The sequence below is a fragment of the Leopardus geoffroyi genome, chromosome D3 (genome assembly GCF_018350155.1).
Source record: "Leopardus geoffroyi isolate Oge1 chromosome D3, O.geoffroyi_Oge1_pat1.0, whole genome shotgun sequence".
Taxonomy (NCBI): Eukaryota; Metazoa; Chordata; class Mammalia; order Carnivora; family Felidae; genus Leopardus; species Leopardus geoffroyi.
In genome coordinates, this window is record NC_059339.1 from 77,894,943 (window position 1) to 77,920,810 (window position 25,868).

Sequence of the window (25,868 nt, forward strand, 5' to 3'; positions counted from 1 at the left end):
TTTAGATCATATTTCAAACTATGGTAGGACATTAAAAAGTTATACTACTGATTTTCCTTTACTACGTAAAACATTGACAATGCACACGAATAAGGCGCCACATTAACAACAAAAGGACTGCAGCTGTGGGTACCTTTCAGTTAAGAATATCTAAGTTGCTTTTTGATATTAGTGAAGCTAATACATTCTTTAATACCATTTTGCTATTGGGAAATAGTTGCGAGGCCTGTCCACTTGGTTTAAAAAATCCTAGATATAAAATACAAGTACAAAAATAAATGAAATAGCATTTTTTTTTTTTTTTTGGAAAGAGAATGAGCAGGGGAGGGGCAGACTCGAGAGAGGGAGAGAGAGAATCCTAAGCAGGCTCAGCACTGACAGCAGAGAGCCCAACACGGGGCTCAGACTCACAAACCATGAGATCATGACCTGAGCCAAAGTCGGACGCTCAACCGACTGAGCCACCCAGGCGCCCCAAAGGAGAATCTTGTTACTGATATTGGTAGTGGAGTCTATGGGAATTGAGTTTCCTATCATAGCATATTTCATATTTTCATCATTTTTTTTTAATTTTTTCCATGTTTATTTATTTTGAGAGAGTAACAGAGAGCTTGAGTGGAGGAGGGACAGAGAGAGAGACACAGAACGCAAAGCAGGCTCCAGGCTCTAAGCTGTCAGCACAGAGCCCGACGCGGGGCTCGAACCCACCAACGGTGGGATCATGACCTGAGCCGAAGTCAGACGCCCAACCGACTGAGCCACCCAGGTGCCCCCATATTTTCATCATTTAAAAAATGCAGAGGGAAAATACAGCTGGCTTTTCACTTTCAAAAAGGAGGTAAATTCGTACCTTTTTTTCCTCTCTGTGATTATGATGCAAGTACCCTGAAAAGCCAAGGCTGTGGTTTAGAGTCGTTTGTCTAACTATACCCCCCGCCTGGTGAAAATGCTTACAGAAGGAACACAGGTTGAAATGCAAAGAGTCGTGCACAAGAAGATTAACAGAATCAAACTTCAAGCTAACGAGGAACTTGTCCACTTAATGCGGAGCTCTAGTGGGCTACTGTCTTCTTAAACCAGGATGGACTACCCATGCAGAAGGGGGTTAAGAATATCTGTACCCCAATGTTCACAGTAGTGCTACCATGGATAAAGAGGTGGTATATATACACAATGGACGATTACTCGGCCATCAAAAAGAACGAAACCTTGCCATATGCAAAAACATGGATGGAACTAGAGTGAATTATGCTAAGTGAAATTAAAGAATTATCACATGATTTCACTATGTGAAATTTAACAAAACATATGGACAGAGAGGAAGGAAAGGAAAAATAAGATAAAAAGAGGGGCAAACCAGAAGAGACTCTTCCATACAGAGAATAAACTGAGGGTTGCTGGAGGGGTGTTGGGGGGGATGGGCTAAATGGGTGATGGGCATTACGGAGGGCACTTGTTAAATTACACTATATTATGTTCACTAACTTGGATTTAATTAAAAAAATTTTTCCCTGTAAAAAAAAAAATCTGATCATCTGGGTAATTCAAGAGATGCCGCATTCTCTTACGTGGGTAATCTGGTGGAAAACGAAATTCTCGGTCTAAAGCATGTAGCTGCCTTGTTTCACAACGTTCCCTCCTCCCTGGGCAGCTTTAAACACAGCCAAATATGGAACCAGAAGCAGAGCAGAACGGAGACACGGGCAGCGCGGCCGCAGGCCAATTAGCGCTCACGGTCCTCGCAAGGACCCCTCGATAAGTAAACTCAAAAGGACACGCATCGAAACAAATTCGTAATAAAAGTTTCTGTAAACAGAACACACACACATTGAGCCCAGTATGTTAGGATAAAAAGAGGTGAAGGACGTTTTATGGGGAAGCCTTCCCATCTGAGGTCCCACTTTGTTAACAGGAGTCTGCCCAAGTGCAACAACGTCTCCCTTCTGGAAAGGAGGGGGTCACGAGGAGGTTTCTCCCCTACGTGGGGAACCGCATACTTCGCCCACCTTAGCCTGCTCTGTGGGACTGGAGGTCTTGAAAGCAAGCAGACAGAGAAGCCAGCCGGGAGGGTGGGGTGTGACGGGAAGGGATGGCCTCAGACACTTCTGCAGAAGATGGGCTCCTGTGCTCACAGCCAAGAGAAGGTTTGCTTTCACGAGTATACACCCGGGGAGTAAAAAGACAGTCTCCTCTTTCGTGACGGGGCAACGGCAACTACCGAAGGCACTCGAGACACTCACTCCGTGCGCAGCTCACGGATGGCGATCCCGTTTTTAAGGCGGATTAGAGAGAAGCATCCAGAACGCTCCACAGCGTCCTCGCCCTTAAGATGTTCTTTAGGTCAAGCAGATCCTCCCGGGCTGTAAACTAAGCCCATTTCCGTTTGTTCTGCGCTCTGTGAAGGAGTGCTCAGTCTCAGATGACCAGACCTGGAAGGAACTCGGTCAAAGCCCCAAGCTCCCACAACGGAGGATCAGAGGGTCAGCCCTAGAGGCTCACGGGGGACCGGCACCCACAGCTCTAGGAGGGCAGTGACAGGTCCTCCAGGTTCCAGCCCAGAGTACCTTCTAGTACTAGGTTATCTGCTCCTTCCGATTCATTTAGGGAAAACTTGACCTACTTGAAATTCACATCCTAAGTTTAAAACCTGAACCCAAGGCCTCGGGGCGGGCCCTTTGGCACTCAGTTGCCTTACAAGGAGCTCCCCAGCGAGGAGCTGAATAAGGTGCATCCAGACAATGAAATATTATGCTGTAAAAGTGAGTTAGCGCCCTAGGTGATAAGAGGGGCTCCTCACCAATTACGGAGGGGGGGGCGATTCTAGAACAAGCCCATTTCCATAAGAGGCAAACTACAAATGTTGTCACACTGGCACAGAGAAGAGCGAGACACACACTCTGGTCCCCTGGCAGCCACTACCCTGGAGAGGGAATTAGGGAGCACCCACAGTGAGAAGTCCCACATCACTAGGATGTGCAACGTGCATAGAGCAAGCATTGCGATTAAGGAGGGAAGATTTCCTCTTTTGTGTGTCCCTTTCCCTGCAGGAGCTTCAAAGCAGGGTTCCCTTTACCTGTTTTTCTACAAGAAGCATCTTCCCCTCATCATTATGGCAATTTCCTTTTGCAGCATCCTCAGAAGTGGGAGCGAAACCCCCATCCCTTCAGGACACAGGGTGTCACCGTGGCCCCGGGAGCACCGAGGGCTGCACAGAATGACTGCAGAGATCGCATCAGATGCACAGACCGAACGTGTCAGCACAATCCAACCACCGAGCTGTAGATAAGCGACAGGTCAAGTACACATCCCAAGACGATGCAATCATTTGAAAGGATGGACGGGGGAAACGGGCTCTTAAGAACAGCCAAGAGCAGGTTCACTGAAGACTTCGGACTTGGTGGGGCAGCTTGAACAGAGCCCAATGGCTAAGAGCTGTGAGGGTGGGGGAGGGGAAGTCTACACTGGAGATGTACCATGAGCCCCCCCCACCCCCCTCACGGCCCACAAGTGGCTCCAGGTGTAACAAGACCTCCTCCTCCTGCCCTGGGACAGCAGGTGGCAGCTGGACCATCAGAGCCTCCCAGGCTAGGCACCTCCAGCCCCGAGCAGCCTTTGTTAGTGACCTCAACGTGCCCTCCGCAAATAATTTTCATCTGTGCCGCAACCCGAAAACATGGTTCCCAAACACTAGGGGTCTCTGGGAAAAGAAAGACCGTGTTGGGGGGGGGGGGGCAGAGTGCTGAGGAAGTTGTCAGGATCCTTTCATGCCTGGAGATTTTAAATATCCGTTCCGATCACATCCTCTCTAATAGGGTGCCACACATGATGCTGTCAGACTCTGAAAGTGGATTTCAAACTCTGAGGTCATTTATGCACCACTTTACCTTCCCAGCCTCCAATTCAAGGAAAGCCCTCTTTGAAGAGCCTCGGGAGCACATCCATCCAGGAAATGCAATTTCATTTCCTTTCTTATAGTAATTTCTATTTCTAGGATTTAATCAACATGATTCCTGTTACTCAAAAAAAAAAAGGCAATTTTTTGCACATAGCCATGCATTCTATGTAGACCTATTTGGGGACTGCCTGGCTTAAGGCCATATGGTAAATATGGGGCTCAGGTGATAACCATGCAAACTAGAGCATGTTGTTTTGTGTTCAAGTTAATTGCAAGCCTACAAAAAGCCTCACATTTGCTAGGGATGGAGAGGTTCTTTCGGTGATCAGAACACTGAAGAAAAACCTAAAGATGGAATGGCAAGAGACTCTCTGACGGCACACAGATTTCCTATCACACCATGTAGGAAAAAAAAACGGTGCTTGCGTTTGATGCTTGCAAGGAAAGAAAAACACAGCTTGACACTGAAAAGCTTTCATTTATAATACGCTGAGCCATGTTTATATCTTGGGAGAAGGTTCACGCAGTGCGGCAACAAAGCAAAATGTTTCTTTTTAAAAAGCACTAGAGGTCACTAAGTAGCTCCAGACACCAAGCTGCGAGCCTGCAAGAGGGAAAGAAAGAGCGGTGGGGTCCACACAAGAGACTTCGAGGTGCTCAGCTTCAGAAACGCAGACGAGCTCAGGAAGACCAGTCTTACCCTTCCTGACTCACCTGCACCCACACCACTGCTCCCCCAGCTGCCCTCGAATCACCTCCCCCCCGCCCCCTCCCCAGGAGTGGAAAGGAGATGTAGGGAGAAAGACTGGGACCTAACAGACAAGGGATGAGGACACCAGGCTGAGAGAGGGTCCACCAACACAAACTCAAGCTGTAAATTCCCCCGTTGAGGGGCACAGACCCGCAAGGAAAGACAGGAGGACCCAGCTCCAGAAGTAACCATTTATCCTCTGGCAAAGAGCCAGGCTGTGCACTCCCTTTTGCCCTTTGCTCCGAGGTTTTCAGCTTTGGCTACAAGTTGGAATAACCCACGGAGCTTTGAAATTCCCTGGTACCAGGTACGCCCACCCCCAGAGTTTCCGACGTACCTGGGTCTAGCGTGCTATGTAGACACTAGGGTTTGTTTTTTTTTTTTTCCCCCCCCGAACACTCACAAAGGGGTTCCAATTGTGCAGCCCAGGTTATGAATCCCTGCCCATGGCTCTACATCAGAAGCAAAGAGGAGCCACAGGAGAGCGAGCAAACCCTAGAACGACGGATCAGGACCGTGCATCTCAACGTAACGTGCGTAGGAAACGCCTGAGGACCTCGTCTAGATGCAAGATTCTGTTTGAGAAGATCTGGAGTGGGGCCTCAGCACCTGCAGTTCTGATGCCTCTACGTAAGGGTCAGAACAGTCTACGGCCTCCATCTGATGTCTACCTAGAGAGGTTCCAAAGAAGCGAATGTTACAAATAACATTGTGGTTTATGCGATTTTCGATAGTTTTAAGCCTTTTCTTTCTTCAGTGGCATTGAAGGCCCTTAGCTGCATTCGATCACTCAGGATCACCAGGGTGGACAGGGCCGCTCGTGGGAATTACAGTACGTATATAAAACATCCCCCCCCCCCAACACACACACACACAGCCCAGTGTGTGCTGTGTTTTATTGGGAGGGCAGGTTACAGGGCTGTATTGTGGCCTCCCCAAAGCTGAAGTCTGAATGAACTCCAGCCCCTCAGGGTGGGACTGCATTTAGAGACAGGAGCTTTGAAGAGCTCACGACTTAAAATGAGGTCATTAAGAGCGGCCTGATCCGATATGAAGTGCCGTCCTTACAAGAGAGGATCTGGTGAAGACGCCAGGAGGCAGGAACGGTCTGCAAGCCAAGGAGACGCTTGGAAAGGGATCAGTTCTATCAACACCTTCAGCTCAGACTTCTGGCCTCCGAAACTGCGAGAGTGGGGTTTCTGTTAATGCCACCTGAGCCTAGGTCATTTGGGCAGGCCTAGCAAATGGACATTGGGGGGGGGGCTAGGGTTGTTGGGTCTACTTTGGAGAGTCTTACACTTTCAGCCATTCCTGGGGAATAGACATTCCTGTCTCTAGCACTTCCTGTCCCCTCTAAACGCCACTTTTTGGTTTGTGGTTGGCAGGAGGAAAGCAAGGTAACCAGAAGATCAGGCCCTTAGGAAGAACCGTGGGTAAGAACATAGGTTCTGGAGTCAGACGGTTTGCCTTAGAAGCCAGGCTCTGCCACGCACCTGCTCTGGGACCTTGAGCGGGAACAGACACGCAGACTCACAAGGAAAGCAGCCACCCCACTTGTCGCTGTGATTTCGGTTTTGGCATCCGAACTCCCTCTGTCGTCTCCTTTTCCAGCTGTGTTCCGAATAGAAACTGGTGCCCGGGGCACCCGGGGGGCTCAGGCACCAGACACTTGATTTCGGCTCAGGTCATGATCCCAGGGTCGTGGGATCGGGTCCGTGTCGGGCTCTGCACTCACAGCATGGACCTTGCTTGGGATTCTCTGTCCCTCTCCGGCTTGTGTGCTTACTCTCAAACAAAAAAAAAAAAAAAATTAAAAAGAAAACTGGTGTCTGTAGTAACCTCCACAGAAGTACAGGGTTCTGTATGAAATTTCTTTCCCTGTGTCTGCCCAGCTAGGCCAGAAGGTACAAGAGTGAGGTCTAGAAAACAAATTAGTATTAAATTCAATTTTTACTGACTTGCAAAAAAAAAAAAAAAAAAAGTCCTTCAACTTTTCCTCAGAGATAGAATCTCACCGACATTGGGTTCTACATTCTTCTAACCTTTCAGGGGCTACCAGAACTCAATTCCAGTGCCATTTATTTGGAACATCCTTGCCTCCAAAGAAGGTCTTCGTGGATTCCTAGGAAGGCAACCTCTGCCCAGCCATGCAAATTTCCACCACAAAAATCATGAGCTGTTTCAGTACAGACACCCCCCAAACGAAACCTGGGCCCATTCATGACAGCAATGCCCAGTGACATCAAAGTAAGGCAGGGGGACGCCAAGGTGCCCCATCTGCACCACCATTTAGCCAGCCTCATCTCCACAGCAACAGTGCTGGCTGGGCACACACCACGGGTCACAAAAATTCCAAGTGTAGATCTGTCACACTTCCCACACTCTTTTCACCTCCATTTACTTGAATCCATGAAAATGGCGGTTACCAAAGTCAGAAGCTCCCACGTGACTTTAAGCATTTTCTCCAGCTTCACCTCCAGAGGATGCTCTCTATTCCCTAGCAAGTTTTTATACCTTTTTGCTCTTTGCCACACCCCGGCATTCCTCTTAATAGGTCAGGTTGTGATTCCAACCTTTCCCTTTCCTTTCCCCAAAAGGCCATTAGATTTGGCTTCCCCCCCCACTCAGAATATTGCTTCTAAATAGTTCTTTCCTTCACTTCCCTCACATGCTCAGTGTCAGAAGGCATCACTAGTAAGTCTTTGTGATCTTTACAGAACAAAAGAGTTGACGTTTTTAAAAGGCACTTCAGACTTTAAATTCAAAGGTTTAATGGCAGACACTGCTTAGCGGAATAGAGAAACAGAAGACTTCTTAGCCACAGAAGGAAAAACATGTTACAACTCTGATTTAGAGTACCACCGCCCCCCCCCCCCCCCCCCCGCCGCATTGAAAGGGTTTTGATGCATGTTCCTCAAGTAGGTACTATCATTTGATTTTTGAAGGCAATGTTTCCCATGGTAGAAATTCAAAACAAATTCAGAGCAGTGGCTTAGAGTCAACATGGGATCATCAATGTGCAAAGTCAGGAATCAAAGTATGGAGTTAGGGGTGGGGGAGGGGAAGATCAGCCTTGGGAAGCCATGGACTACTCAACTAGCACAGGAAGCCGGGTCTTGAGAACATGCACAAAAGCAGAAATTAGTACTCAACTACCCACAATAAGGTCAGCTTTACAACACTGACAAGTTACATCCATTTATGGTATCTGGGGATGAGGACTTGGGGCAGGGGTGGCGGGGGGTGGACAGAGTTCCAGCCTCCCGGAGATCAGGAAACCAGGTCACAAAGATGCACAGGTCAGGAGACCCAAATACAGTAAGGGAACAGAAAAGCAAGGACCTGAAGACAAAGCTGGCCAAAGGTCCCTGAAGTCACCTTCTTGAGAAACTTCCATCTGTGGACAAGGGTCCAGATGGAGGACCCCACTCCCAGACCTCGTGTGAGGATGGCTCTGGAAGCCGACTAACTTTCTAGAGAGAGCCAGATGGTAAAGATCAGAGGCTTAGGGGGCCAAGTAAGGTTTTTTTTTTTTTTTTTTTTTTTTTTTTTGACTCTTTCAAGACCTACAAAGCATTCTTAGGCCATAAGTTGTGGAAAACGTGCCTTGTGCCCTACTTTGCCGATTCCTGCCCTATACCCAACTCCCAGAGCCATGTCCCAGAGCAGAGGAACCTCTCCTGGCCTCCTGTGGGCTCTCTACCAGCCATTGCTGTGCTGACAACTGCCATCACCATTCCCCGGAGGCTGGGGGGGGGGGGGGTGGCTCACCAGAGTGGGGCAAACACAGAACGGCCCACAGACACAGCCAAGGAAGAAAGGTTGAGAACAGAGGTAAAGGCAGAGAACAGATGCAGTCCAGGTTCCTGAAATCCTGAAGGGTAGGGAAAAATGATCTCGTCCACGCTCCACCAGACAGAATGAGGCAGTCTGCTCACACCTCCAAGCTCCCACACACACTTTGGACTCGAAGCCAGAAAGAGGTGCTTTGCTCAAAGGGGGTTAAACGTGTAGACCTCACACCCCACTCTCCCCTCTCCTCCCCAGAAGGGAAATTGTCCAGAAAGTTCAGCTTACGACTACAGTGAACCAGGATGGGTTAGGACAACAAAGGAATGCAGAGGGACATTCCTCCTCACAACTGTCTGCCTCAAGTTACTGTTGGCAAACAGGAGGGTGGGGAGAGCAGAGGTGAACTGGTTGTTCCCAGCGGGCCCGTTCTGATGCTGGCATCCACTTCACAGGGCAAAAAGCCAGAGAATTCAGTTAATACCTTCCCATCCCAGTGATTCTTGGGAGAGACTTGAGGCACACGCTAACGTCTCACTAATACCCCTGCGGAACTCTGGTTACCACCAGCCTTAGATTCTCAGGTTCCTGCTTGGCGGGGTTCTTGCGCTGAAAGGATACAGGTGGGCCACTGGAATTTGCAAGCTGGTAGGCCCCCCAGATGTCACCTTAATCAGATGTGCGCCAAAAACGGCCCCGAAGACATCGGACTCGAAATTCCTTTACTGAAAGAGAAACGGAATTAAAATCCCTAAGTCCTAGGAGGGTAGAGGTGCTTGTTTTCCTGCCTTTTACACACACACGGAGGCCCCAGCAGTGTGCTTGGCACATAGGGACTCAAGCATTTGCTGAATAAACGAACCAAAATCGTTGGTAAGACTTTACAACTGCCCCATGGCTTCATGGAAAAGAACCTAGCTTGAGAAACCCACAGATGTTGTAGTTGTGTATGTTTTCATCATCAAAGAAAAGCAATCCACAGAGCAGAGATGTCTGTTCTCCGGACAATCAACGGCACTCCAAAGGCAAGACGCGTTAACTCACAAAAGCAGGGAGGGTCCCGCTGGGCAGGCGGTGGTAGGTTTGGGGAAGCCGAACCCACTGACACGGAAAAGACTGATTGAAATGCAAAGTTTCTCCTGAGCAGATAGAGTATTCTGGAATAAAGAGCGCCTTTGCTTTTTCCGGGTGCACCCACGCAGCTTCACTCAAATGAAGTTAATGTAGGAAGTCAGGCATCAATGACTTCAGGGACAATGAGCACGGCAAACGGAGCCATCTCAAAGGGCACCCCAGGGAAAAGCACAGCCTTTTGTGGTGAATTCAATGCTTGGTTGTCTCCTAGCACTTTGCGCTGTTCCTCTGAGAAGGAGTGAAAAGTGATACAGGCCCCTGCCTTGGCCGATACCTTCCACCCTCCCTGCCTCCCACATGGGTCCTTCAGCTGAGGATAAACGTGGAAGGGAGCAGGATCCCCCGTAAAAATGCAACCCCCGACTTCAAAGCCACGGTCTATGGGACAGTTAACTACAGGCAGGAACACCCACATTCTGTTCAGGTGCTATCTGAAGCAGCAAGTGCATGGCATTAGTTGTAGCTTCCAGACTCAGCACCTGTAACATGCTAGTTGAAACGGGTCAAGCCAAGAACCAACGAAGGCCATGATAGCATCTCAGCAGTGCAGGAAATCCAGTTTCTAAAAAAAAAAAAAAAAAAAAGCAAAAAAAAACAAAAAAAACAAAAACAAAAACAAAGCAGCTTCTTGTCCTTCAGGCTAGAAAAGAAGGCATACCTGGATAGAATAGCAACGTGACTTCCAGAAAGGCTAACAAAGTCAACTTCCGTTTGCTTGTCACGTTCAGTCACTTGACAAGGTACGGGACACTGTCCAGGCAGACTAGCCTCTGACGAGACGGTCGCAGACCAGGGAACAGATACTCCAATGCCCTCGTGAGGGCACCATCCAGTGACAAAGAGGGTCTAACGCGGGGAAACCGAGGCTGCCTGCAATGTGCTCGTGATTTAATCAGCTCTGCACAAAGCTACCTCTACCTGTGTCCTGCTCTTTTCATAGCACGTCCTCACCTTTAGATGGCTGGTCACAAGGATACAAACGCTTTCTGAACAAGGGACAGCATACCCCGAGTGAGAGAACAATTAGTCACGGTGTGGCCACCTAGGGCCTGTCCTGAGCTATGCTGGCCACAGAACAGAGGCACAGAAGGGAGGCGAGCAGGCTGGGAACTGGGAGGTTTGTTTCCTCATCTTCTGGTCACCACCAAGAACACCCTTGACTCCAGACGAGGCACCAGCCTCTAAGATCCTTTAAAGGGAACCAACTATGCCTCCCGCCCACTCATCACGCAAGTAGGGTACCTTACGTAGTCAGGAAGAAGCAAAGACCCGCTCTCCGTGACTTTTCCCCAGGCACCGGATTTCTGACCTATCCCCACACTTGGGAAGCCATCTAAAAACTGCCGTGTCCAGGGGTATACGCTCTTTCCGGACACGGTCTGAGTTTTCTCTTCCCCAAAACTGCCACCATCCTGTCCAAGACTTAGTGTCCGATCAGCATCTACCACGTGCGCTCGATATGCCAAGTGTAATTCAGTAGTTATAAGGGGTAATTGTTAAATACACACATCAGCTCATTCGATCTTCAGGGTAACCCTGTACCTCCCATACTAAGAATCTTCATTTTACAAAGGAGACCACTAAAGCAGGTTAAACTGTTCAAGGTCACGATTTAGTCGAGCTGGGATTCAAACCGGGACAGCTCCCGTTACTGCAGTTTCGACCTTCACGTCCTCCTTAGGAGCTCTGTGACCAGATCGTGCACTCTACAGTCTTTCCTTCAACGTAGCCTCAGCTCGCGTCGTCAGCCTAGCAGTACGGCTCTAAGGGACTTTGCTGTCCTCCAAGTCTCAAGTAAACACACTTGCATAACTATCACCTTAACTTCGACCTCTTAACAGGATTTGGCAATGCACACGTTATGGAAAGGTGGGAGTTTTTGCATCCCTAGGTCATGATCTCCCATGGGACGGACCCCAAAAGCAGTACCTAAGGAGACTCTACGGAAAGACCTACCACGGAGGGGCAGCTACGGGCCTCGGAGGTCCAGCAATCACAAAACAGTCACACCTAATGCAAATTAAGCACCTAACATTTAGTTTTCTCTTGCCCAGAAAACCATTCCTGGCTGCTTCGAATCTGTTCCCCATCCCGGGTAGTTACAGTCTGAACCGTAGGACTTTGAACTGGACCTACCCTCATGGTTTCAAAGGCCTTGGTCGAAAAATCAGGTCTATAAATGGAGATCAGAGATAGTAAGTTATTCTTTTATGTGCATTTTGTAAGGTTATCTTAAGGTGCCAACAGATTCTCAATGGGTGAGAAAAGTTACAACGTTTATCAGACACAGCCTCAAAAATCGGATTTTCTGGACCTTTCCTACACCACGGATTTTCATCTTCCAGGAGACTTTAACTTGTCATTTTTACGGATAGACCCAATAAACAAAAGGCAAACACAAACATTTTGTTCAAAGCTACGTGGTTGGGAAAGTCAACTCGTGGGAAAACCTTTAACAGCCACAGGAGGGTAACACCATGATAAAAGCATGTGCTTGGTTTGGCTAAACAGTCTGAGGGAAGAGGTCAGAGTTAGGGTGTACTCCTTTACCAGTAGTTAAATCATGCTGCACCAGAGAAGCCTGAACCACCCAACCTGTACTCTACACGAAGCAGTTACCAGCACTCACTCGAGTGTTTGAACTTGGGGGCACTGGGCACAGTGGGGGTGGAGAGTCTCCACAGGCAGACCCTGTGGTTAAGAGGAAATCCAAGGAAGGAAACCTGTACACATATGAACCAATTTCGGGTAGGACAAGGTCGTATGAAGTCCATTGTCTAAGACCGATCTCAAAGGCAGGGCTAATTCAAAAAAGAGCCATGGTGAGGGGGTCTTCTATCAGTGTCTTCTGAATGCACAGCCACCTGAATTTATAGTTTTAGATCCCAGAAAATTCTGCCTCCTAAGATACACCCGGGATGACGAAAGGGCCTGGGCCCAGACTTTGAGGTCAGACAAGCCTGGGTTTGGATCTCGGCTCCCACGTGTATTAACTTTGCGACCCCAACCGAGTTTACTTAATCCTGGAGGCTTGGTTCCTCCCCCTGTAAAACTGAGCCACCAATGCAGGCGGCCCAGTGGATTAGATGTGCATGTGACATGCATGGAACAGGGCTGAGTACAAAGTCCTCAAGGTTGTCATTTAACAGAAGGCTAATGTGGAAAAGTACTGCTGAGATGAAACTATAACCCAAGTGGGCACAGGTGGCAGGAAAGGGGTCCAGAATGAACAGTCTGAACCCATCTTCCCTTCTCTACATCATTCAGGGTTCCGTATACTTTTATGAACAGATCCAATCAATACTAAAATGAACATCATAGAAGGGAGTAAAACCCTTCGTTCCTCTCCCTCGCCAAAGTCACAAAATCACGTAACAAGTTCAGCAGGGACTTCTACAGTTCACCAGTGCTAAAAACTGTTAGGACAAGTGGTAATGAGTGGGGACCATCCGTCTGCATTCCCTAAGAGGCATCTCCAATACTGTACTTAAGCTTCATCCAGGGTCAGCCAAGATGCGAAGAGTCTGGTTTCCCGGAAGGATGGTCCTTTCAGCGTGTGTCCCTCCTACCGCACTAACCCAGGTGTGCACCTGCAGAAGCCTCTGTGCTCCTCGAAGGCTCGGTCTAAGTGGCTGACCAGGTTGAAGACCGTGGTTTCTCTAGAAGGGCTTAACCTTTAACGTATATTGCACTAACAGGCTCCGATTTGGGAGGTCAGGGGCAGGCCTCGAGACTAACAAGCTCCTAGAGGATGCTGGTTTGCAGATCACTTGGAGTAGCAAGGGTCTACGGGGCTCGGCCCATCAGTTCACAACCCAAGCACAATACTCCCGCATCCGTGGGGTTCAAAAGCAAACGGGGAGCAGTTGACAACCTTGGACTTTACTCCCCTGACTTCACGATTTCCTAGTCCAAAACTAATGGCGTATACACAAAACTCTCGAATTCCATAAAACCAGAGAACAGGCACAGGGACCATTAACCCCACTTTCCCCCCACTAAAAACCCCCTCCTCCCCATTCCACTCACCACCCCCCCTCCAGCACAAAGCTCTTTACTTTTTTGTGATAGAAAAGATAATTTGTTAACCCTCGAGTGTTTTAACAGCTATCCAAAGGAACAGCTTGTCAAGACATGGATAGGCTCTCTCGCGTCTGTAGAAAAAAAGCCACGGTTTTTAAACATCTGGGGAAAGTGACGGTAACAGCGTCATGAAGTCAACTTAAGACACCTATCAGGGCACCAGTGGTTTCTGAAAATTAGACATGCATTCTGCAAAGGCCACTGCTTTATGTGCAGTCTGACCTTCAGGGACTGAACAAATGAGTAAACCATCTCAGGGACACTTTCCTCGTTAAGTTAGAGGCTTCGTGCTGTATTGATAGGAAAACCACGTGTCCTAGTACTGCGGTCACGTGGAGGACACAGCGATCCTCATGCCTGCACTCTCATCCCAACTGGGTGACCTTGCTTATGCAGTTAACCTCTTCTAGCCTTTACACCTGCAAACTGAACGGACTCACCCGTCCCCCCCCAACCCCACGTGTTCAGTGTTGACTACTCAACACTGACCACCCTTCCCAAGCCCAAGGAGTACGGACTCGCTTAAATGATAGTCCACTGCCAGTGGCAGATTTTAGAGCACAGTACGTAATGTAACTGATTACCAGCTTTTAGGTCATTTAACTTGCCAGCCCTGGAAACACATGCAAGCTTTTGAGCGTGTGAAATAAGGTTTCTACAGCTGAAAACATGGTAATGCTCTAACAGATGAACCCAAGAGTAAAGCTTTCTTCCAAATTCACTTGTGGGGACTTCCAGATTATCTTGTAGGATTTATCCTGGCACCCCAGAGTGTAGGACCACCCCCCTGAAGACAGTGTGGCGCGGGTGGGAGATTCCCATCTCGCACAGTACCTTTAAAAGGCAACCTGCGTTCACGGGTACGTGTTTCCCATCCAGGGAAAGCACGGAAACAAGCCAGGAACTCGAAGGTGAAAACGGATCCTCACCTCTGAGGTAGCAAGCAGGGAATAGGGATTCTCTCCTTTTGTTACTGAGAACCACCTGGGAAGTACTTCCCAATTTATAGACCCCCAAACCAGGGGTAATTTTAACAGGCATCCAGGTCATCTGTGGACTGCGTTTTCAGGAAATCCTCTCCTTGTGGCTCAACCTCGACGTTGTTTTCGCTCAACACAACTACGTCCACAGCCCGCAAACCTCCCCCACCCTTTTGCGCAGAGACCGTGACAGTGTCACAAGGCCCCGGTAATTGCCAACGTTTCTAAGCAAAACGCAATCGCCGCCAGCCGTGTTTGCTGTGGCGCACGGTTTGATACCCACGGTCCGATCCCCTTTCCTTAGAAGCTTCCAGCCTCCTCTTCTCAGATGGCTACCACGCAAGGTATTCCGGGAAGCGGTAAGCCGCTCAGGGTCTCAGGGGCAAGCTCCAGGTTCAACACTCGGTCGCCCGTCGTTGCTTTAGCCCCAAAACCACACCAGAAGGGTTGTACCTAAGAACTCCCCGAGCACGTCCCAGCGCAAAGCGAGCGCGTCTCCAAACCCTCCCTCTGCGGAGCCGCTTTTCTAAGCAGCCAGGCAGGGTGCGCCCTGGCGGACTCGGCAAAGCCCCAGGGCTTACCTGAAACACGTGGTGAGCTCACCCGAAGACTTCAGACACGGGTATTTCGTCGTGGCGATCTTGTTTTCCGAGCAGATCTCCCTAAGGAGAAAAGGTCGAGGGGCAACTTCGCTAGCTGGCCACGGGAGAGGGGAGGGGCAGGGTGCGCGAGGGTAGCAGGGAGCGGCGTCCCGGAGCGCGGACGCGCAGTGGCCTCGGGGGCTGGGCCTGGCGCGGGGGAGGGGGGTCCCCGCGCGCGAACCGAGCCCCCAGGACGGCGGTAACAGGGAACACCGACCCACTGATGAGGGACCCCGGGCGGGGAGCCGAGTTTTATGCCGCCCAGGAGAGCCGAGCACGCAGCCGGCAGAGCGAGGGCATGCGGGTGCCTGGGGGAACCGGGGGGTACCGCCCGCACCCCGAGAGCCGAGCGCCCACCAAGCCGGGGCTGGCAGCGCTTACCTGTCGCCGTCCTCGGGTTCCTCTCGGTAGCTCCACGTGTGTCCCAGCGCCAGGAGCAGCAGCAGCGGACCCAGACTCCTGCCCAGCTGCCCCCTCACCACTCCTCCCCGACTCGGAGGCGGCGGCACCATCAGGGAAGCTCCCGGCCTCTTCCCGGCGGCTCCGGAGCTCTCTCCCTGCCTGCGCCCGGCTCGTCCGCGGCCGCCGCCTTCCCTCTCCCCGGCAGGGGGCGCCGGAGAACAGGGGCGTCTGCGCCACCTGCGCGAGGCACGGGGCTGGGGGCGTCGCGGGGCCTGGGGTCAGGCCAGGAGCCGGGTGCCGGGTGCAAATTCCGCGGAGGGGCGGGCGGAGGGGTCGTCTGCGGTGCACGGCCGGCGCGAGGGTCGCGGGGCCTAAGCCAGCTCGCCCGGGCCGTTCACTCCGGATCCACAGACTCACCGGACTCGACTTTAGGCTGCGCCCTCGCCGCTCTCCTCTTCCTGGGCTGGGAGGGAAGGGCAGGGCGCGCAGAGCCGGCGGCTGTGTGCATCTCGCTCCAGGGTCGCTCGACCGCGAGGAGGAGGAGGAGGAGGAGGAGGAGCTGGCTCGCACCCCCTGGAGAGGGAGGGGGAGCCCAAGGGTTAATCAGCCTCCTTCCTGGCGTCAGGTCACTTCTGAAGGCCAGGGCAGGCTTGCGGCTGCCTTTCCCCCTCCAGCGCCTACGCCGTGCTTTCCCGCCACCCCGGGCTTCACCCCGCAGGATTGGGGCGGGGGGCGGGGGGAAGGAGTCAGAAAGCTACGGCGTCTCTCCACGCCCGAGACGGAGCAATTTACAGGGCGTAGTAGCCTGTCTTCTCTGGAACCTTAGAAGAAAGGTCTCCCGATCGGTTACACTTGTATCTAAAGCCGCTTTTTTCTTCCCAGCCCGTGGGCCGAGACAAGTGAGGAGCTCCCGGCGGTTCTTCCTGGGGGCTTTTATAGCCTCTCGCCCTAATTGGCTTTCGTGCTGTTTCCACGCCCCGTGGGCCAGCACACGTGAGCGCTGGAAACTCCTGGAAGACCAGGTGAGGCGCGGAGGGGGCGGTTAATCACCGGCCCTGCGCGCTGCTGGTGAACGCGGCGGGGTTCGTGCGGAACCAAAGCCCGGTGGGGGCGGTAAATCCGCTGGGCTTAATTCGCCCACCGCCACCGTAATTCGTTACACCTCTGCATTGTAACGCTTTGCTGAACATCAGGAGTTTTTCTGTGCCTGTTAAGGGAAAAACTCGTGACACAGACGTGCCGGACGGAGCCGGCAAGTGGTCGCGGCCCCGAAGTGCATGGCAAGAGCACGAGGTTGTAATGCCTGGCCTCTAACAGACGCGTGGTGTTTTGCAGCCGCGGGGCGAGAAGTAGCTTGTTCACAAGTTACCGGTGTGAGATGTTTTGTTTCAGAATGTTCTGGTCAACTGAGATTTGCCAGGCGTATCACCCACACCTTGACATTTTTAATAGCAGTGGCGTCTTCCTCCCTTTGTAGAATGCTTTTAGATTTGCCACAGGGTTTTCACATTCATGAATGTGGATTTTATTGATACGCTATCCCTTGAAACTAGGAGTCTGATTTCTTAGTTCAGTGAGATGTTTTTCCCCGGCAACGCTTACACGGAGACAGCAGACCATAAAACAGACTCAGTACTAAAATATGGTGCTACACACACGAAGTAAAATGGGGAGACTTCCCTCATGAATGTTTGTGATTGGTTGATTTACTTTTTATTTTTGAGAGAGACAGAGAGAGAGAGAGAGCTGGGGAGAGGGGCAGGGGGAGAGAGCGAATCTTAAGCAAGCTTCGCACTCAGCTCAGAGCCCATCGTGGGGCTCCATCCCAAGACGGTGGGATCATGACCTGATGGGAAACCAAGAGTGAATGGACTGAATCACTCAGGCACCCCTATGAGTTTTAAATGAGGTAATACATATAAAGTATTTTTCACAGTGCCCAGCATGTATTGTGTGCTCAGCAGACATTCACTGGTAGCATTTTTAACATAATTATTGCACGGATCTTTCCGTTTTAACATTCTAGTTTTTTCTGCTTTCTAGATAAATAGAAGTTTATTTCACAACAGTTGTTTGGGTTTCCAAGGAGATAACCTCTCTAAGCACATGAAAAATGAAGGCATCCTGGGACTGGTGAAAATTGTATCACTTTAGATTGCACCACAGGCATGTTTAATCTCCATCTTTCAGGGAGGACGCTGTGCTGGAGGAGGTTCTCGTTTTATTTTATTACCAATTATTCTGATATTTTGCTATATTTTTCTCATTTTTACTTGTTTTGTTTTTCTGCTGTTGCATTGTGGATGTCCGTACTACAGATAATAGAATGGCGAGGGAGATTAGTTATTACTTTCATTCAATAGTTAATGAGCCACATATGGAGACATGCAGCTTTGCAGAGAAAGATTTTCAGGCTGCAAAATGCTAAGAGCAAAACCATGCCCATTACGCACAGCTGGTGGCAGAAGATTGGGGACAAAGCCAACTTTGCCGCCACCTTATTTTCAGCCCACTGCACTGAGCACATATGACAACGAGGCATCAGAGAATGTGCTGGGGCCAAGCAATCAGCCCAGCTCTGCCTGAAGAGGAAATCCCAGGAGTGGCTGGTCAGAGCGTTTCTGGAAGAGGTGAGCCGGAGCAGAGACCTGGAGAAAACCTTTGCCCGGAGGCCTGGAATTTAAACTCATTGGCAGCTACTGATAGCAGGACACGTAGTGTCAGGCTTTGGGGGGCTGGGCTGGAGAACACAACCAAACAGAAGGAGATGAGATGGCCTTGTATGGATACCAGTCCCCCCAAAAGTTAAACACTCCTGCAAAAAACAAAACCTACATTTGCTCAGGCTGCAGCCTGCATGGGAGCTGTCAGAAGGAGGCTGAGTGTGGTGGAGACCTCGGGGGTCTTAGGTTTTCTTTCGTGACACGCTCATTCCTTCCCCGACCATGCACGAGCTCCCCACTCCCCGGCTCGCCCCTACAATCTGCCCCGTTTCTCATTTATGAGACATTGGATGAGAGCCCTCACCTAGTGCCTCTTTCACAGGAGTGTGGCAAAGATTAATGATAGGGACCTAAAGTCTCCTCAGGGGAGTCTCTGGATGATTCTTGCTTTTCAGCATAGCATTCTCCGCGATGTTTTCCATACAGACCTGTCAGCTTCCCTGAAACAAACCAGAGGGTGGACTGTTATACAATTTACCATGTCCCAGGGACATGGGGCTGTGTCTAGGGCATTAATGTACAGACTCAGCTGTGGGTTAGACTCCCTGATGGACTGGATATTGAGTGTAGGGGGCAGTGTGGAAGGAGACTGCTTAACTGGAGAATCTAGATGCCAGCATATGAAAGCAAAGTGAAAGGAAAAAAGAAAAGTAAAACTAGGCCCTAGGGCCCTTCTAAATGAGACCAGTGGCCTTTTCCACTCATTTTTTTTTAATTTTTTTTTTAATGTTTATTTATTTTTGAGACAGAGAGAGACAGAGCATGAACGGGGGAGGGGCAGAGAGAGAGGGAGACACAGAATCGGAAGCAGGCTCCAGGCTCTGAGCCATCAGCCCAGAGCCCGATGTGGGGCTCGAACTCACGGACCGCGAGATCGTGACCTGGCTGAAGTCGGACGCTCAACCGTCTGAGCCACCCAGGCGCCCCTTTTTCCACTCATTTTTAAGGGAGCCCAATAACTTATTTGGAGAAAATAGAAAAAAGAGATCGATAAAAAAAGATAAATTACTGTAAGACACAGGAGCCACCAGTTGAGGGCACAAGTCATGTCATTTTATTTGTTTACATTTTTTTTTTTTATAAAAAAAGGATTTGTGGTGGCTGACAAAGACATACTATCTTCCAGTGTGTCTATTTCTCTATATTACATGCATTATGTGTAGGATATTCTATACAGAATCGAGTAAGATTAGGTAAAGCAACTAAGGCAAAGGCAAAGTCAGGATAAATAATAAAATGAAGCTGAAGTTAGTTGGCAGGATCATCATATAGAAAGTCCTGTGCTACGTTCAAAGCAGATCACAAGTCAGTTCTCAGATTCTCAGACGTCAGTTCAAGATAATTCCATGATCAGTTAAAAAATTCAAGGTAGCTGTAAAGGAAAAGCCTATAAATTGCTCAAAAAAAAAATCACAGATTTTTCCTGTTGGTCTCCCTGAAATATGGAAACAACCCTCTGTCAGGTAAAGGTCTTGTCATAGAAACAAGACTCAACAAGTGTGGGTAGAGTTCCTACTGAATTTGAGTGATATGCATACAATATAATTCCCCGAAATAAACAGGTTGCCCTGATACCTTTCCTTCAGTTTCGGTTTTGATCGCCCTCCAGCCAGGTTGGCGTAGAGAAACAGGGCTACACCTTGAAAAGTGTTTAAATGTGCCAGTCTCCAAGCCACTGTGAGGAAATGCTTCAGGCAAGAAGACTCAAACATGTCAACACAGTAAACGGGTTTTAAAGTCCTAGTTTCTGGGGTGTGTATGCTGTCTTTGCACTTGGTCTGCCTTCGTTTTAACTTGTACAAATTCTGAACACATCTTGAAGCTATGTATCTCTGGAATTTTCTCCCAGAACAGGACAAAACATCGGATTCCTACACCCATGACAGAATCCCAATTGTTGCCAAACTTTGAAATGAAACCAATCTTAAAAGATTAGTTAGCCCATGTGTCTATAGGCTGCTAAAAGAAAACCGTACAAACGATGAAAATGAGTGAGAACTTACTTGGTTGAATGTCTAAAAACAAAATCAAGAAACATTGTTTATGCAGTTTGGATGTTGTATTCTTACACGCACACACACGCGCGCACACACACACACACACACACACACACACTGAGTCCCTGTCTGGGGTTTCTCCCAAAGGAGGAGCTTGTTGAAACAGTAGAAATTGGCAGCCTCCTCGACCCGTGGAGTTGTAGGATCAGACCCTGGGTTTCTAGAAGTGTGTTCTAACACCACTCAACTTGGCAGCTCCTTCTGGGACACACGGAGACTACAGCATCTGCAGCTGAGATGGCCCCATCTCTTGGGTCCCCACAAGCACACACAAGGAAGGATAAGGGGCCAGCACGAGAGGTAGGACCAGTGGCTCATACGTCGTGATTGATCTCTGGTCAAGTAAATGGAATCAGAAGTATCCCAGGATTGGGGCACCTGCGTGGCTCAGTGGGTTAAGCATCCAACTCTTGATTTCGGCTTACGTCATGATCTCCCCGTTTGTGGGCTCAAGCCCCCATTGGGCTCTGCACTGATAGCACAGAGCTTGCTTGGGATTCTCTCTCTCCTTCTCTCTCTACCCCTCCCCCCCCAGATTAAAAATAAATAAACTTAAGGAATTGTCTCAGCATTTATCAGCTGATTCCTTTGAGTATCAGCCATTCCAATACACAACTTCTGTGCTTTATTTGTGTAGGGCCAACTCTGTTTATATCCCTTTCCTCCATGGGGTTAAGAGATCTTATTTAACATTTATTGAGAACTGGGAGATACTCAGCTCAGTAATATGATATCAAGCCAACTTGACAGGTAATAAGAATGTTGACCTTAAAAGTTTTCCAATAGGAGCCAAAATGCCCTTTGGGATATCTTGGTGGAATAAAGATAATTTTATTACCCACTGCTAGCAGATCACAAGTACTTACTGTAATCTATAATTAAAATATATTTTTCCTCGGGATATGAGGTTGACTTTACCTCCCTCTTTAAAAAATGGACTCATTCAGAAATGGGAAGAAATTAGACTTAAAAAATCAGATTTACCTAGATTTAAAATCTAGCTTACCCCATAAAACCTCTGTGATCCTCATCAAATTGTGAAATCCTTCTGGGGCTCAGTTTATCCATATATAATATAGAAACAACAATCTTCAACTCATAGGATTGTTGAAAAGAGTGAATGAAATATATAACATGCCTACTGCATCGGAGTCATACATGATACCTAATATTATTTCAATTGTTTCTATTCAAAAATATTGATCCAAGTATGATGGGCCATCCACCCTGTCAGCTCTAGTTTGCTTCCATAAGAGATAGTTTGGAGATGGATGGCCAAGGCTAGAGACATCCTGTCACAGAACAGGCGGTCACTACCACCATGCTTGAATTAGATGTTAGAATGACTAGGGCTCTGGGTGAGTCAAATCCACTAACAGTCGCTAGAAATGAGAATGTATATGCTTCTCCTTGGAGAAGCACTATGCTTCTGAGTGCTGTGCTGACTTTTATTTTTTTTTTTCAATTTTTAAGTTTATTTATTTATTTTTGAGAGAGAGAGAGAGGGGGGGGGGAGGGGCAGAGAGAGAGGGAGGCTGAGACTCTGAATCAGGCTCTGCGCTGTCAGCACAAAGCCTGACACGGGGCTTGAACCCACAAACCGTGAGATCATGACCAGAGCTGAAGTCAGAAACTCAACCGACTGAGCCACCCAGGCACCCCAAGAAGGTGGGGCACGCTTCTTAACCAAAACAGGGGCCTATTCGCGCTATAATACCAAGAAAGCCACCTTCTTACAAGCTGTTCACGGATGATGACTTTCCAAGGATTTGGCACAAAGAATGACAACACAAATACTGGGCTCGTGTGGGCATTTTTTAAAGCGCTTCACAAGTACTATCTCATTTAATCCCTAATCCTCTGTCACGGATTCTATCATTAGCTGCATTTTACAGATGAGGAAACTACAGCCGAGATTTTAATTTAACATCTGCCTAAGGTACCGAGTCAGGAGTACTGAGCTGGGTTTGAACTGGGGCATTTTTGGCCCCAGGGCCCATGCTCTCAACATTTACATTAAACTGCCCTTTGGAGAAGTGAGCATCTGGGCGGTTTTCTCCCAAGAGACAGACTACATCTAGGATGTTTGTCCAGGGACGTGAGAACCTGGAGAGCCCAAGGTCCGCCACCCCAGCCGGTAACCCTGAGACTCCATCATGGTTCATGCGCAGACATGATCCTTCCTCGGCAGCTCCCCGCCAACCAGCTGGCCCCATACGTTCTCACCTCTGTGTATTAGCTGACCTCGCTCTCCACGGCAAAGCTGAACTATATCCACGGGACCTGTCCTCATGGAGCCACAGAGTCTGCTAGTTTATGTGGAATGCTGGCCCGAGAAGAATGAGCTCAGGTTTCAAAACTCTTGGCACTCTGGCATTTTCACAAACCGTCCTTCCAGTTCTGTCCCTGGCCCCGAGACAGGTCTTTATCAGACCTAGAACTCTTACAGATTATGAAAGTACTCAGGGGGAGCATTCTTGCAGTCACCACAAAGAAATACCTAGGCAAAGTACTTGTAAAACTTCAGAGGCCAGCATGATCCCGTGGAATCTCCTTCCAACCCGAACCTGGTTCTTTGAGACCCAGAAAGTAGCTGCGACCAAAGTTGTGCTCAAGAAAGGTGGGGTTTTGGAGTCCCCTCCCCACTACCCGGCGCCCTCCCCCCCTGCCATTTGTCCCCGTGCCCAGCGCTCAGAGGTTGCTGGCTTGTCTGCAATAGATGTTTAAAAGCAGCATGGGTTTGCATTCTTCCGTCCTAATCTTTACCAACAATGCAGGATCCCCAAGGAATGCCAGATAAAGAAGGCTGCCCCGGTTTAGGTTCCCTTAACTCGACACGCGTTTCCTTTCGTTTAGGTGTTTCAGGGCAACTGTCTGCCTTCTTTCTGCTTGATCGGTGATGTTTGGACCTGAGTGTATCTTCGAGTATTGTTCATTTGGTTTGATCGCTGATAAGCGTCCTGATAATTCATCAGAAAGGGAGTTGGGACCTTGCGTATCTTCTTCCAGCTCCAGCATTTATCTGCAGTGTAATTATAATGAGCCGGAAAGTTGTGTGTATGCAATGTGACACGTCTTTGGCTCTCACATCTTCACGTCCTGATGGAAGACTGATGGGCCCCGACCCCTCGTGTCGGTGACCCGCCATTAAACCCCCCCCCCCAAGTGACCCACTTTGAAGTTGATCTCCTCTCAGACCCTCTTGGGTCTTTCTGTCTTGTTTCTGCTTTTTTGCTCGCCTTCTTGTCTGTTCTCTTTCATCCATCATTTCACTGTATCTCCTCCTTTGCTCCGATTCTGCCCTGTTTTTACCCACCCACTTTCACTCTCCAGCCTCTGACTTGACTGTTTCTTCTCTGTTATATTCCTGACTCGATCCTATCTCTTCCTTGAAACCACCGGTTCTCAACTGGGAGGCATCGTTGACAGCCAGCAGAAATTCGGCAGCATCTGGAGAGATTTTTAGTTGTCGTTACTGGGGAGGGTCCTACTGGCATCTAGTGGGTAGAGGCCAGGATGCTGTTCACCCTCCGACAATGCACAGGTCAGCCCCCGCCCCACCGCACACAACAAAAAATTGTATGGCTCCAAATGTCATTAGTGCCGAGGTGGAGAAATCCTGCGCTACAGACATTTATCCACGTCTCTAATTCTTTTATTTCCTATTGCCCAATCCCACTGCTTAAACCTTCCCCTCCCCAAGCCTGACCGTTAGCCGGCCCCCCATCTTCTTGTTAGTGTTTCTTCCTTGCCCTGACATCCTTCTTCTTGGCTGGATCTCCTCTACACCTTTAAACTCGGTCGGATCTCATCACTTAGACTCTCTCTCTCTCTCTCTCTCTCTCTCTCTCTCTCTCTCTCCTCCACCTCCTCCTGCCTTGGTGTCCACACCTTAGTTCAGCAGTCACCTTATCTCTCAGCTGTCCTGCAGTGACTAGAGGATCTGGGGAAATATTTTTCTTAGAATTCTGTTTATTTTGCAAGTTTTCACGAATCCAAGATGGCCCTGAAGCTTCTGGTTTCAGAGTCTCTCGAGCAGATCACGCGTTCTGGCAGGTGCAGCCTGCCTCCATCTGTCCACCTGCTGCTGGCCAGGGAGGCTGTTCTGTCTTGTCTCGTTACGGTGATGCCTACGTGCTGCTTGCATTGGTGCGGCATTCTTGGCAGGTCTTCCTTCACCGTAAGAGGGGAGAAATAGGCTTCCCCTACCTTCATTCATTAAAACACACACACGCTAGGGCACCTGGGTGGCTCAGTCGGTTCAGCGTCTGACTTCGGCTCAGGTCATGATCTCCTGGTTTGTGGGTTCGAGCCCCGTGTTGGGCTCTGTGCTGACAGCTCGGAGCCCAGAGCCTGCTTCGGATTCTGTGTCTCCCTCTCTCTCTGCCCCTCCCCCGCTCACGCTCTGTCTCTCTCAAAAGTAAATAATAAACATTAAAAAGAATGTAAACACACACACACACACACACACACACAGACAATCAAATGAGTGTTTCCTGTGTGGCCGGTGTGTTAGTGACTAAAGGAAATAAGAGAACAGTGGTCTCCGGGGAGCTCCAACCCTGACGGGGGGACCAGCAAGATAACTAACCACCCCAAACTAGGTGCTGCATGCTGTCCGAGGGTCTGTTAGGGGCTATAGGAGTGGAGGGGGGGGGGGCGGGGGACACCTGCATTAACTTCCTATGGCTGTTGTAAAAAGTGGCCACCACTTAGTGGCTCAAAACAACACACATTTACTATCTGGTAGTTCTAGAACCCCGGAGTCCGGTATCAGTCTTGCTGTGCTAAATCCAAGTGTCAGTGGGGCTTCGTGGCTTCTGCAGGATTCGAGAACAGGTGCCGGTAGGGTGAGGGAAGGAAAGAACCCGAGAGTTTATTCATTTTCTTTAAAGACTAATGTACAGCTTGCTGGTTACACGTTTGCAGGCAGGGAAACGCAATGCACGCACGAAGGAAGGAAGGGTGGGGAGCCCTTCGTGGACCGTGTACGGTGAAGCAAGGACCGAGGCATCACTGGCCACCCATCACCAGTTTCCTTTCAGCCATCCTCGTGTCTAAGACTCCACTTTTACAGATGAGTGGACCCTGATGTGCAGGCGTCCCGATGGACCCACACGTGGCTCAGTGGCACAGCCACAAGAATCCAGGCGTGTTACATCACTTTCTCTCCTCTAATACCAGCACTAAAGGCCAGCATTCGGAAAAGGACCATTGTAATTGGAGATTCTTGTGTTTGACCCCAAAGCACAAAGGACCCGTGACCCTCTAAGGAGCTCCTATGCCATTGTGACAGCTCTGTGGCTCTGTATTTATTTAGTTCTCACTTCTTGCAAAAACACTACCCACGTCTAATCAGGTCTCGGAGAAAGGGGTCAGAAGGCAAGTGGCTTAAACTACCTACACTTAACAG

At 49.4% G+C, this 25,868-nt stretch overlaps 1 protein-coding gene across 5 annotated transcripts in view; it reads right to left on the reverse strand.

The window, feature by feature from the left end:
* CCBE1 (collagen and calcium binding EGF domains 1) overlaps positions 1-20,899 on the reverse strand; it is a 258,831-nt gene extending 237,932 nt beyond the window's left edge. For 3 of the 5 annotated variants that reach the window (XR_006707299.1, XR_006707298.1, XM_045457191.1), the window contains exons 1-2: positions 15,655-20,899; positions 15,214-15,294 (exon numbers count right to left, since the gene is read on the reverse strand). Coding sequence is in view for 3 of the 5 variants with exons in the window: in XM_045457191.1 (XP_045313147.1) it covers positions 15,214-15,294; positions 15,655-15,785 (212 nt within the window). In the remaining 2 variants the exon portion in view is untranslated. The remainder of the gene's footprint in view (positions 1-15,213; positions 15,295-15,654) is intronic. The other 2 variants (XM_045457193.1, XM_045457192.1) reach the window with 2 other exon arrangements.
* Between the last annotated feature and the right edge of the window lie 4,969 nt (positions 20,900-25,868).